The sequence below is a fragment of the Corvus cornix genome, chromosome 7, assembly GCF_000738735.6.
Source record: "Corvus cornix cornix isolate S_Up_H32 chromosome 7, ASM73873v5, whole genome shotgun sequence".
Classification (NCBI taxonomy): domain Eukaryota; kingdom Metazoa; phylum Chordata; class Aves; order Passeriformes; family Corvidae; genus Corvus; species Corvus cornix.
The window spans coordinates 18,820,869-18,835,726 of NC_046337.1; the positions used below are offsets into that span (position 1 = coordinate 18,820,869).

Consider the following 14,858-nt stretch of genomic DNA (forward strand, 5'->3'; position numbering starts at 1 on the left):
ATACATTTCTTTTTTCATTATTTTTATAATTTCTTAAACAAGATTTTTAGTGTAATCCTTTTCGTAAATACACACATCACCTTGTAATCATCAAAAGTTCACCTGCAAAACTTTAATGTAATGTAAATTAAATGTAATACCCAAAATATTCTGGGAATTTAGTTCCAAGTTCTCTTTTAAGAAAACTTTGTATTTTTTTCTTAATGAACACGTATGTGTTACAATACTAATTTTGATAAAACATTTTTATAGGTATTGTTTCTATGGGTGCAAGCTCTACTTACCAGAGCACCACTGCTGAGAAGAATCATGAAGACAATAAATGATTCAAACCAGTTGTGCTCTACTATCTTGTAACAGGTTTTTCGAAGGTTCCACCAGATTCTTCCTTTTGTGCTCTCCCTACTGCCTTTACAGCATTTAAACTTCTGTACACAACCTAATAGCACAAAAATAAGAAACTGTTATATGGTAGCATTTTCACTATCCTGAGAAATCAAATCATTCTTAGCTAACTCCTATTTCACAAAGTTCAAGCTACTTATCTTTTCAATTTTATACTCTGGATGTAGGAAAATTTAAGAGTACATAATTTTTTCTCTACTCTGATGCTAAATCAAGCTTACAGTAAAGGACAGTCATCTAATAGAGCTAATTTTCATTTACAAACATTTAAAAATAGATATTATTCAGTTTCTATACAGATAATTAAAGAACATGCAAATTGTCAGGGAGTAGAAACAAGGAGCATACATAGCACCTTTCACATGAACTTGTTCAAGAATACAGAAGCTCCTTCTTTTAAAAGAACTTTTGCCTTTTAGATAAGGTTCAAACAAATCAGCTATAAATACTATTTTTATTTATTATACTGAGGAACAACCAATGCTCCAAGGGCTGACTAAGGATACCTCTTTACAGAAATAAATGTTTTAACAGGAGATTATGAGATCTTTACCAATAGTATGCAGATTTGTGGCAACTGTCCACAGAATTTTGCCTCATATTGGAGAGGTCCCTACTTTATCATGGGGCCTCAAGGCATTGTTTTCAAAGAACCTCAGTATCTGCCTAGCCAAGAGTAGCGTCCTTAATTCATTAAAAATTATTGATCACATAGAAACATAACCAAGTTGACATGACTTTAATGGGTCCCAAAGGCATTATGGTTTTCCTGTGAGCGTCATTAAGTTCATATGTTACAAATAACTTACGCTATATTTCATCATCTCAGATAAAACAGCTACCACTGTGAAGAACATGAACTACTCAACTACTCAAAATGCTTACATTATGAAAAAATTAATCTTATGTCCAAGAACTAATAGACATCACATAACACAAGGATAAGGAAAAATTGTAATATAATGTCAAATTATTTGAGAAATGTATGTTTGTTTGTTTGATTTTTTAAATTAAGAACTTGATATAGTCAATACAGTTCCACAGTGCAAAATGATTTTGGTTTTTTAAAGATCAGTAAAATAATACTTCAAAGGACAAAGGTTCTAACCTAAATCCAAGGTGTTTTCAAAACAGCAAACCAAAAAGCATGGACAGGATAGGAGAGTTAATCCTGGAACATATTTTGAGTGATTTTACTCATGATTTTAAAGGAAATCAAAATCTGTAATACCAAAAAACCTAGAAATTCTTTCCTACATAGTAAATTTCAGTAGTCCCCTAGAAGATATAGCTATACAGAACTAAAATCAAAACTTTTAAGGACATGCAAGTTTGCTGTTAAGACTTCTTTACATAAATAGATACATAGGCTCTCATTCACCTGTTTCAATCCACAGTATGCTTATACACCCTCTTCCCCCATTAATGGGGCAATGTCAACAAAATAAGTTTATTTTTGAGTCAAACTTTCCAAGATCTGAATCAACCACTGGATTGCTTTCTAGCACTAGGAAGTGACCATGATTAATCACATGATTCCATTTTAAATTTCTCAGTGGAGTGAGCCTGGTCTAGGGTTTAATCTTGCAGATTTCACTACCGACAAAGTAATTTAAATCAACAGAATTACTGACTGCTGAGAATAAGTTTATAGAATTGTGCCTAGTGGTTATTTTAAAATATTATAAATTATCACAAACACACATACTGAACTTTGCACTAACAAGTAGTACTTCATAGACATCAGTATTGCTATCTACAACAGGCAAAATTAATCATACCCTAAGACTTGATGAAATAGGATCCAGGACCGCTGTAGCAAAAGCTTCCTTGAACTGCCAATGTTTGTTGCAAACAAGCAAAACGTAATTGCTAGCCCCAAATTTTATTTCATACCTTCTGTAAAGCATGCCTGTAGTTCTGATCCTTTTTCTGGTTCAGATTCACTTTTTTCTTCTCCAAAGACAGCTAAATTAACTGTACTTCCTTCTGATGAGCTGGAAAAATCTAACTTCTGAAAGTAAAATTCAATAATATTTTTACTTTATTAATATTACATTTTTAGAAGTATAATAAACTAAGCATGCAACATCATGTGCCAGTAATAAGAAGAATAATATTTTTCACCAGAAATACAGAAAAACACCCACATGTAGCAGTCAATGCTGTTGAAATGTGCATAAATCATCCACTTTCTATCTAGAGATTGCAAGGCATATAATGGAATCTTTCATGGAATTTCAGAATTTCTAGTCTAAATATGTTATTCTTCAAAGTTAACTGTTACTTAGTTGATTTGCTGATACATATTCTATTTACTTTGCTTTCTACTATTACTTTCTTATACATTTCAACTGGCATTAATTTGCATTCTCTTTTGCCAATGCACATATGTAGTACATTGTGCATTCTGAAACTACCCATTACTCTGGTACACATACCTGTACAGTCAACACCCAGAAAAAATTTTTGTTGGGTTTTTTTTAAGAATTGACATGACATAAGTCACATTATTAAAAAGACCCCCAAACATAAAACCAATCATATACATACACAAAACCCCCCAACCATTACAAGAATAAGCCTTAATTTATTGTTTTGTAATCTGCCTGTGTATTGCGGAGATCTGGAGATTTTAAGGGAAGATGTGGTGTCCTGTACACTTAATTTAAGTATGAGTACCAAACTAAATTAGAGTAGTTCTAGTCACAGCATTCTCTGACATTTTACAATGTTATTATCAAGAAGTATATAACATCAGTAATGAAGTCACACAAGTAAATGTCTGTAGGGAATGATGTAAGCACGCTTCATAAAACAACCTTTGTTTTGTCAAATCAACACCACTTTTGCTAATTTAGTTGGATTTTTATGATTAAGAGATATTTGCAGGCAAGTTACTATCCGATCAAGTTGTTTTTACACCTCAATTGTGAAACGTGAAAGGACAAAATTATTTTTGAAATTAACAATTTTTTTTTGTGAAAGAAGACAGACAATATGATAATAATAAGTAACCCAGTATCCTGCACGAATTTTTATTAAAAATGGTTTTTCTATATTGCCTATTTTGCTATTACTTTACAAACTGATTACCTGGAATAGAACCCCCATATTACTCATGTTTACTGTAAACATGTCTTTTCTTTTTTAGTAACATAATTTCAAAATAGCAATATTCACAGAAAACAACTTCTCCTATCATTACTTCTACTGAACCCAGGGCTAGCACTCTATACCCTCCACAATTCTATTATGCTGCTTTCATCATTCCAGGACATAGCTTATATATTGCAAAATGTTGCAGTGGTGGTGAGCAAACTGAAATATTTAATTAAACAAGTCAAATTATCAGTTTTAAAAAATATAATTTTTAAGAGTAAAGAAGTTTTGTGTCATATTACTAATAAAAATTAAAATCAATGTGAAGTATCCTGGGTAATTTGAACTGTAAGCTTAGCACACCGGTTGAGCAGATGACATGAATTCAACTGAAAGTATAAAAGATGAACAACCACAAACACAAAAGGAACTGAAAAGAATCAATGTGTTTAGAACATGAAGTTATATATCTCATATAATTCATGGTATCAGAATCAGAGATCAGAGCTTTTTAAAACTTATTTTTAATTACAAATGCAATTTTCTTTACTCTAGAAATAAAACTAGAGATCCCATGACCTATTTTGATATAAACCAGGTATCCTGGTTTCCTCTTTCTTCTACAGATGGTGTAGACTATAATCCTACTGCTTGAAGATTTACAGATTAAATTAAACATTGGTTGTCTTTTTTATGTGAAGGGCCCACTTTTCACTAAGAAGCAGGTATCAAACAACAACAACTAAAAAAGAGATCGTAAAAATCAATACACATAGAAGAGTTTTATAATTAAAAAATTAGAAAGCTAGTTTCTTTGCTATTTACAAAAGAAGTCTTTGTAGAAGTCTAACTGATCTGGGGAATCATTCCAGGAAGAGAACTTCTGGGAAAGACAGAAATGTTCATCCTTCACCTTCCAGGGCCCTTAGCTGCTGCTCAGTTTACTAAACAGTGGTAAGAAGGCCACAATATATGCAAACTAAGCACTGGATTGAATGGATCAACTGATGCACTCAAAAGTTATTAAGCAGTTTTGATGTTTGCAAATCTGCAGCTAAATAACTTTTGTTTGAGAAAATTCCCTCAATATAATATTTTTTTTCTTTTTCACTGTTGGCAGTAATACACTATTCAGATTTTGAATACATTAGTTTTTTTCAGTATAAAATTCTCCTGTGCTGTTATCAGGACAAAATTTGATGCTTATGACCTTTCTTTTTCCTGACGGATTCAAGGTATCATGGCACAAATACTTCCATGAGTATTGTGACTACTACAAATTGTCCCACAGAACCAACATATGATTGCTTGAAGCAATTAAAGTCAATCTTTACTGAGCATCACCATTAAAATAAAAAATGAAAAGTTTCAGATGATAACTTTAAAGAAAACTCTATAATAAGAGCTAATAACAGGTAGCCACAGATTGTTCACATGATGCTACCTACTGGGCACTGAAATAGGAACGGAAAATCTGGCACGTTCCCAACCTCTGAAGCAGAGAACAGACATACCAGTAATACAGCTCTTAAGAGAAGGAATAGAAGGGAAACATTATCTCGTGTAATTAAAAAGCCAAAAGCCAAAAGCCACAGGATGACTGTGCTACATATTCTTGTCTTTTCATTTACTAAGGATCTCTCTCTTTCTTTTTAATTTAAGACCATCAAGTATTTTTCCATGGGAGAAGAGGTAAAGAACTACAGTGAAATGTGAAAGACAATTGCTGATAACAGCACTTTGAAGAGAATGTTCAGGAACTTCTTAGTAAAGAGGATCCAAAAGTATTACTGTGCAGACACACAACAGAAACCTTTAGAACACCTGCATTACCCCTCTTAATATTCCATCCATTGGCTATTTGCCGAGTTAATCAGATCTATTTTAAGCAGGAAGTATTTCTTTAATTAAAAAACCCCAATTTTTCCATTTAGCATCAACTATTAATTAAACAATAAAAAGGACACAAAGCACTCTTTTTTAACAATAATTTTGAATTATCACTGAGCATGGTACTCTTCAGCATAAACACAGCTAGTCACTTTAATTGGGATATTTTATTCACCTTTTTTTCTGAAAGAATAAAAGTAAGAATGTCTATAGATAAAGTTGCAAATTGTTTATCTTCCAAAGCAACCAAAAGATTCTCCATAGAAAAGACCTACCTCTCCTACTCTACATAACTTAGAAAAAATTGGCATGTGCATCTACTAAAAAAAAGCACTGCCTTATCAGGCAGGGAAGCATAAGTAAGACAAAGTGACATCCAAATGAAAAAAATTTGTGTATTCTTCAGTTAAATGATTGGAAGCTCCCAGTTTACTGGTTTGCATGCTGCTCTACACTTGTCCAGACTCATGAAAGCAGAAGCTTGAGGCAGGAGCAGTGTCACACAATACCCATCAAATAAGACCGATCCCCTCATACCTGGGACCTCTAGGATGGGATATTACCACATTCTACTCTTCCCTATTGAAGTGCCTTTTCTAAAATAGCTTCAAAAAATCCTTAGAAAGATATTTTTCCATTTCTTCTGAACAGTTTACCATCCCCTTGAACACAAAAGAGAGATCAAAATACTTCCAATATATAATACAAAAGAATACATGGAAGATAATGCAAGATTCCACAACAAAACCACACAAAGAAAATTTGTATTTGCAAAAGGATTACCTCAATGATCCCTAAATGGTAAAGAGCAGAACTGTCAAACTATTCAGAAGAGATCATCAGGAATAAGAAATGCATAGCTTGGTACAATTAAGCTATATAAAAAACTATGTAAGTTTTACGGTTCTGGAGTTTCTGAATTTAGATATTTGAAAGTGTAGTAGTTCCTATTTTGTCTTTTTAACAATTGTCTTAATTTTATCCTTATCCTTAGTTTTCCTATTTTATATTTCTTTCTTGTTTGAAGATCCTTATTTATATAGTTTTAAACCATCCAGATTTATTTAGACAGCTGCATAGAATTTTTGATTAAAGTTATATTTTATGTCTGTCTTTATAAAAATAAAGTAACTGGATTAAGTTCACAAAGAAACAATTCTTTATGACGAAGAACAAAACTTACATAAACGATTCCCTATATTCCAACCTTGCAGACACATACAAACTTCGTGACTAGAAAATAACTAAATCATTACATCCATATTCAAAATAACTATGTAGATGTATAAAAAAAATACATTTGATTGTTCCTAGGAGTGTATCTTTCATCCTATATTTTAGCTTCTCTTATATGAGAAAACTGAAATGTGAATTATAAAAACGTAGTGAACAAACACAAAACAATCTATATCAGATATAAACATTTTAGCATACAGGTAACTATACATATAATATTACAGAGGCATTGGTCAGATGAACGTGATCAGAAAATGTTCATAATTACATGACAGCTAAAAACATGGTGCAACAGATGAACAGAAAACATCAAGTGAGGACAACCTTTCAATTTTCATAAAATCATAGGTTGTTAACCTCTTTGAATCTTGAAAAGTGTTGATGCTTAATCATTCAGTTAACAATAATAAAAACTTACAAAGCATGCAGGTTATGCCACAGAAATAGTACAGAAAATACCAAAGATGTAACAAGGAGAGAAGAACATGTTGGTGTTGCCCTCAATCATGCTGTGATGTGAGTCATGGGACTCAGCTTACAGAGCAGCTGTGTATGTTCCCACTACATTGCAACATATGGGGAAAAATGTATTGTAGCTGAATAGCATGCAGGCCAATCAATCTCAGAAGTGCCCATATATGTATGATTTCTTTAGGTAACCTGTATAAACATGCTGACACGTTGCTCTGCCTGGTTAAAAAGCACCAGATCTGCATTCTTGACTGATCCAGCTTGATTTTACTCCTGTGAGAAGAATGGTACGCAATGAAATTAAAACACGGTACCCTTTAGGTTGAGTACTGGAAACAGAAGTGTGGATTCCTACTTACTTAAAATATGTGTTTTCTAGATATGTCACACATTTGCAAAACATAACATTTTTAGGTGTGGATTAGAGCTTTAAGCACATCCAAGTACATAATGGAAGAGGTAAGATTAGCAGAACATCTGAAGCTCACAGATGTATACTGGACTTGGGCCTGAACGTAAATAACACCCCACAAACAAAAAACCAAACCACAACCAAAAATCCCTCCACCCTCAAATACTCAAAAAAAAAAAAATTGAAAGGCCCAAACTAAGACGACATACAGATACACCCACTCTTTAAGTATCCTTTAAATGGTATTACTAGACATGTAAAATAACAGAAATGTATTTCTCCTTGCATTTCATTTTCAAGGTTAATTCCTGGTCTTCACTAGATACTAAATAAGATACATCTAGGTCCTTTCTTTCAGAAAAAAGCTGCAGGCAAAAAAAGTAAATCAGACCATCTTAAACACGGAAACTTCTACATAAGCAGTTTTTCCCAGCATTGTTAACTATTTAACTGGATGACTTAAAAAAAAAAATTCAAACAGTTTAAGGTGCATTATGGATAGTAGCAGACATAGAAATGAAAAACAAATCCCCACGCTTAGCAATAAACCTATAACTTCCTCAGTTTGTCTTCTGGGATAAAACTGATCTCACTTCTTAGAAATGACTTCTCAAGGATTCTTTAAATGATGTAGCTATATAACAACTCCAGCATAAACTGCTCCCATTTAAAGGGGAAGTCTGAAAGAAAGACCTGAACTAATCTACAAGATGAAAGACAATTTCCCTACTGACTATGAACAAGTGTACATGAAATAGAAGGGTTTTGTTAGTTTATGTAACTCCTGTGGTTGCCAATTCTTAACCACTTTTCCAAACCTGAGTGTGTCAAAATTGATACCAGGTAACTTTATCTTATAAACAGCTAGTGCTTATGTATCACCTTGAATATCAGAGGTGAAAATGCATAGATTCTGTCACACAATTCTAAAATATAAAATAGTCAAGAACCAGGCATCTTCACCTGAAGGATAATTTCCAAGCAAGTGTTAGATTTAAAGCTGAATTTCCTGGATTAATCAAATATTCCTTCCACAAAACCAAGTTTCATTAAAACACTAAGAAATCCAGTAACCTTTAGTCGGATTAGTAATATGTAAAAGTTGTAGAAGCTATTCAGCAAACATTACAGCTTCATTACATAGTTCAGTTAATGTTTTAAACAGGTTAAGAACACTGTTTGCTTTGCTTTAAGGAAGCCTGTTAGTAATGTAAGGTCTTCTCAACTGAGTGGTCAATGTAACATATGCAGCAACAGAATCTCCAAAAAGTAGATGGAACAAATCAAGCATCAGGAAACAAGCTACTGAAATAACAAAAATAAGTGTCATACTACTGAACACTGTACTCTGCAATAAAAGAAACACTTAACGAGTACCTTATTACACCTTTCTAAATCTAATTTCACTACGCTTTGCTGGAATGAACTTATTTTCTAAACTTTGGAAGTAATACTGGCAAATTAATTGCCAGTTCAAAACAAAGCAACTGAAAACCTAAAAAGCCCATAACCAACCAAAAATCTCTCTGACTCATCAACTGAATGCCCAAAAACCAACCACACACAAAAAATACCCCCAAAAACCAAAACAATCCAGACAAAGCAATCCAGACTGGAGTACAGTTTTCTGCACAAGTGATGATATTCTATTTATGTCTTCATGTCTTCGTGTGCCAGAGGTGGTGATACCAGACACAGTCTGCTCTCGAGTCACAGATCGCAATCTGAAGTTTTAGTCTTTCAAAATCCTGCCGAAATGATTTTGCTTTTCATCTCAGTCTGCAGCTGCTGAAAAATGACTACAATCCTAGAGCTGACGCAGTTTAAAATCAGACAGTTGTTTTAGAAGTGACAGGTTCAAAACTCCCAAAACCAAGCAAGAAATTAATACTTTTTCATTCAGTAATTCTATTTTTTTCTTGAGTTTGTAGTTGATGCATTCACCTTATAATATGAACATTGCTCCCTTGGCTTTCCCCATCATTTTGACTTCAGAACATGAAAACTGTTGTTACTGTTCTCATTAGCCTGAGTCAGCACCTCTGTTAAGTTTATCCAGTAAACATAATGCCAATTTTCCTCAAAGAGTATTAATATTCTTTATTAATATCTTCTCTAATAATTTTAAACAGCAGTTTACTTACATTTGTCGTTCACAGAAACATTACAATTATAAAAAAACCCAGTCTTCTGACACTGTTTATTCTAGACACATATACTAGTTTTTCTATTCAGCTAACAATCTGGTAAAGTTTGCTTTTTAAATATCTTTATAAATGGGTTCACAAAAACTTACACAGTTCTACCAGGATTTCCTACTCTCTTGAACTCCACTTTCTCATTTCAGATTATTCACTCTCAGTACAGTTCAAGAATCTTGAGTTACAATTGCTTTGCATTTCTAAGCAGGAAGAATTACACTGAAACAATATATTTGGTGTAATTCGTTCATCCAAAATATAAAATATTTAAATTTTACCTCCTTGCTTTCCTCCAAATCTGAGTCACTGCTAAATTCTTCTGTATTCAGATGTTCAAAATCAGACTCTCCAACAGCTATTGGTACTGTAACAGTAAGACTTGGGTTGTTTATGAATGATGTATAATCATTGCCACCTATAACAGTGGCCATTCCATTCGCATTTTTGCCATAATTCGTATTTATCCTTAGTTCAGTGATGGTACAGTTGGAAGTGCAATGGTTTCTCTCATCATTCAACTGATCTGTTGCTGTTCTTTGATTTACAGCAGCTTGTTTTCCCAAACAAGACTTTCGGACACATTCACCTGCTTTTTTCTTCACATAATCTATCCCTTTCTGAATTCTTGCAACAGCAATCTGCAAGTTGTTCATTTCATTATCATCCTCTGTAGCAGCAAGGTTGTCTGAACTAAATGAACTCAGCAGCAAGGCCAGAAAAAGATTCAATACCTAATTTAAAAAAAAAAAAAGGCAAAGACAAGAGAGCAGAATTTTTTTCATTTTTCATTCACATGCTTCTTATGAACCCATTATGAACACAGGCTTTGTGTTTTCATTCACAGTATATGATTCTGAAAGTACACAGTAAATAAAATGCAAATGTAATTTGAGCACAATACCTTCCCTATACCTCAACACAGGGGATTTTGTACATTTGCATTGCTTATGTTTGTAGAAGGTCAGAAATTAATGATTCTTTGGTATTGTCTGAACAGATTCAACATACTTGCTTTTCTGGCAAATTGCAGCATTCTGCAAAAGAAGGCAGAACTGATCCGTGCAGAAAACACACTTTCTATGTGCTGGTCCAAACTCACACAAATATTTTGTTGTACGCGGCTTAAAAAACCAGGAATGCACCCTGTCTTTTAACCCCCAGGTCACCCTTTTCCCACAGCAAGACAAAACATAGAACATACATCAGTTATAAAAGCACAGAGTTTACCAGGAACTCAAAAACCAAAGCAACAGAGTACCAGTTCTTAAAATCTTCAAATCAGCTCTCCTTTCAGCTTGGAAGATAAAATGAAAAAATGCGTTGGTAACACGGAAAGACAAATGGATAAAACAGCCCTGAACACACAGCAGGGATGTCTACTCATGTAAGAAATTTTCCTAGAGCTATGGAATAAAATCAGAATACAGTAAATACTGTGGAAATATTCACATAGGTCGATGCTTCATTCCACAAAGTTCTGTCTTCTGGTTTAGAAGACTACTTATGGAGTATGTTTTGTCTAATCAAACAACTTCACAGTTGTCTTCATTATAAGACAATAGATTTATAGAAAATCCTGAAGCAAGTGGCTGTGCAACTAGAAGCAGTGCTGGCTTGGTTTAAAGATAATCACCTTACTCCTCTTAGAAATTTTATTCCTAAAGAATACTTCCAGGATGGCTAATTTAAAACCCCTTCTGCTACTGAGAGTTGTTTAAAGCAGAGATGCAGAATAATAGAGGGAATGAGAAAAGCAGAGCAATTAATGTCTTAAATACTGGCGAGTTAAAAAATATAAAACATATTTAAAAAGAGAAATTTATACTCATACAAACTAGTGGCAATCTGATGCTTTTCTCTGGAAAAGAAAGAGCAGATATAATACAGACCACTTTAGAAGTATCTGTAGAAAGCAATTATGAAATAGGAAGCAAAAAAAGTGAAGAAGGAAAAGGAAACTTGAAGTAATTGAATCTGGGTTTTTTCCTGCATAACTTCCTTCTCATTCAAGTTTCCTTACCCCACTTGTGTAAAATGCTGGCTGTGCAGCAAGCAGGTCTCAAAATGGCATACATTCCAGAGTCTTAAGAATGTAACGGCAGTCTTTTAGATAGGAAAGATCAGAAAAAATGTTAAAAAAAAGGCCCAATAACCTGCCTATGTGTGATTGGAAGTGATGACTGAATCAGTTAGGGAGAAAAGACCCTGCTACATCCTCTTCTGCAAATAGGAAACTTCCATCCTGGAAGTCCAACACTGGGGGTGCCTTTGCTCTTCTCTCCCTCTCTAGGTAACCAGGAGTAGTCCACAATACCCTGAACGCCAAGTCCTGCATGTTCTTATCCACATCCTCTGAATTGCACTCTGGACCCCTGAGGGGGGTCATCCTCCGAGCTGAGGATTCTATATAGGATCAGAAATCTAACAAACAGAACCTATACTTGTAACAAATCCAAAATAATTAAAATCATATTTAAAAATCACATTCAATAATACTTTTATAATGAATTACTGGTTATCTTACCTTTCATATTCTAAATTAATTGTAAAATTATTTTGGCTACATACCACTAGATTTCCAATCACCATGACCATCATGAAGACTGTAAGGCACATGGCTTGGCCAGCAACCTCCATGCAGTCCCACATCGTTTCTATCCATTCTCCACACAGCACTCGGAATACAATCAGGAAAGAGTGGAAAAAGTCGTGCATGTGCCAGCGAGGAAGTTCACAGTCACTGGAGATCTTACAGACACATTCCTTGTAGCTTTTGCCAAACAGCTGCATCCCAACCACAGCGAAAATGAACACAATGATGGCCAGCACCAGGGTCAGATTCCCCAGAGCTCCCACAGAGTTGCCAATAATTTTAATCAGCATATTTAGAGTTGGCCAAGATTTTGCCAGCTTGAAAACTCGCAACTGGAAAACAAAAACATGCAGGCATCATTTGCAGTAGTTACAAAAGTGCTATAGAAATAACAATGTACTACAAACTAATGACTCTCAGCAACAGCAAAAAGAAGAAACTTCAACGTGATTCCAACAACCATAACTTTAACAGGATTTCATGAAATCCACACTTTTAGAAAGTAATAAATTTTAGACTTGGCTCTTATTTTTTCTTGGTTTTTTTAGCATATGTATTCTTTTCCACATAAAAGAAACAGCACACTGGTTGTATTTGTTCAGACAGTGGATTCTGAACATGTCATACACCTTGGACATTACATGTAGAAACAAATTAAAATAACATTTTTCTAATAAAATAAAGCTTTTTTTTGCTAAGGGGAAAAGAAAATTCAATCTTCTTAAAATTTATTAAACCCATGAATTTTATAATTCCTACATATCAAAAGAACACCTCTAGCTTTTTTGCCATTTCCAGATATGGAAGTCAACAAGACTACAAATGTTTTCTATTTCTCAGTATAGACTAAAGAAATTGTACATTCCACTGAGCTTTACCCATCCATGTTTAAACAATTATAATAAAATTACAGCTCTTTCCCTTGAAAGAATATTTGCTTCTGAACAATAAAACAGCACACAGTATTCAATGATAACATAAATAATTTGTAAAACATGCTTGCAGAGACATCCCATGTCACTTACTAAAAAATATACCTAATGCAAAGAGGTGTCTTATTTATATGAATAGAGTTAAAATACAAAGATAAGTCATTAATTAATGCAGATATATTATTTACCAATCTGAATGATCGGAGAACAGATAATCCATCCACGTTTGACAAAAAAAGCTCCACCAAACTAAGAGTAACTATAAAACTATCAAAAATATTCCAGCCAACTTGGAAATAATAAAAAGGATGCATGGCAATTATCTTGAGAACCATTTCTGCTGCAAAAATTCCAGTAAAAACCTGAAGAAAGAATTTTTATCGTTACTTTATAGATGAATGTGAAGAAGTTGAACCAGCAGATAAGGAACAACTTTAAGTAAGAAGTAACATCCCTCTTACAGCAGGATGTCACTAAGGAAAGCTATCACAAGCTGAACATGACAGAGAAGGTAAGTAGCAACATCAAAACGAGCTGTAGCATAAATATGTAACTTCAGTTAAAGCTGAGATACATTTAGTGTCTACTGAAGAATAAGCTATTCCTAACAGGCCTCCAGTTTGCTCCTTATATCTGCCATCCATCTAATTAAAGGAATTTTCCCCAGCAAGATAATACACTCACTCTTGACAGAATGGAAGCTGCTTTAACAAAGGTGTGTGGAAAAACATGAACTGGTCATAAATTGATGTACTATTAATGAAGTCTATATAAGAACTCCCAGATAAGCTTATCTTCTCTCTCTAACTGCCAAAAAAGGTCAATTGTGCCAAGGCCTGTGTTTGAAGTAGAACTCCTTTCTGACTCTGAGTGCCTCTGATATCTTCTGAAGCAGAAGGCAAACAACATCTCTGAAATAAATTCATTGTACTTACTGTAGATGTATGATCACCAGTATAAAACTGCATAAATTACTATCTTTTACTAGATAGATGAAAAAAAGTTCAAAAAAATCAGAGCATTTTATAGTCTTTAAAAGGTAGTGCTACAGAGTCCAAAAAGGAAGAAAGCAGCTCCTGAAACTACACCAGTGTCATAGCAGCATATTGGCTGACTGGGAGCACACACAAATCCTTGGCATGAAGGAACACTTATACTCACACATATTAAACTACTCCATTACATAGGAAATGTAGAAATGGTAATTTCTTGGGTAAAACAGACAAGATCACAAGACAGCTCTCTGAAACAAATATTGACCCTCACCTATTTGTCCTCCCTATCTCTTCTTCAAATACATCCTGCATATATTTTAAACAGCAACATGAGATGTTTATCTTCTACAGATAATGATCTCTAATTCCAGGCTAAGGTGAAAACACTGAACTATATCTGTATTGGCTAAAAATACCAGCATACAATTTAAATGTCGATACATTAACTCTGTATTTCAGTGCATGTTACCAACACGTATTGGAATAACTAAATTGTTTTAATATTTTTCCTCATCATAATCACCAGAATAACCACTTAGAATAAGCATAGGTTAAGAAGTATAACATATGTGTATTATTGCTGTTATAAACCAAACAAAGCTACCTCACCAAACCCAACCC

General features: G+C 33.8%; 1 protein-coding gene and 1 long non-coding RNA gene across 8 annotated transcripts in view; one reads left to right on the forward strand and one right to left on the reverse strand.

Annotated features, from left to right (window-relative positions):
* The window catches only part of LOC104693911, a 109,377-nt gene that overhangs the window by 43,622 nt on the left and 50,897 nt on the right, over nucleotides 1-14,858 (forward strand). For all 4 annotated transcript variants that reach the window (XR_752653.4, XR_752654.4, XR_752657.4 and 1 more), the window contains exon 2: nucleotides 13,637-13,753. This is a non-coding gene — a long non-coding RNA (uncharacterized LOC104693911). The remainder of the gene's footprint in view (nucleotides 1-13,636; nucleotides 13,754-14,858) is intronic.
* Nucleotides 1-14,858, reverse strand: part of LOC104693909 (sodium channel protein type 2 subunit alpha-like) — a 69,609-nt gene that overhangs the window by 16,100 nt on the left and 38,651 nt on the right. For 3 of the 4 annotated variants that reach the window (XM_010406847.4, XM_039554933.1, XM_019290200.3), the window contains 5 exons: nucleotides 13,431-13,604; nucleotides 12,286-12,642; nucleotides 9,996-10,448; nucleotides 2,302-2,419; nucleotides 285-439 (listed from right to left, as the gene is read on the reverse strand). In XM_010406847.4, the coding sequence (XP_010405149.3) occupies nucleotides 285-439; nucleotides 2,302-2,419; nucleotides 9,996-10,448; nucleotides 12,286-12,642; nucleotides 13,431-13,604 (1,257 nt within the window). The remainder of the gene's footprint in view (nucleotides 1-284; nucleotides 440-2,301; nucleotides 2,420-9,995; nucleotides 10,449-12,285; nucleotides 12,643-13,430; nucleotides 13,605-14,858) is intronic. The other variant, XM_039554934.1, reaches the window with a different exon arrangement.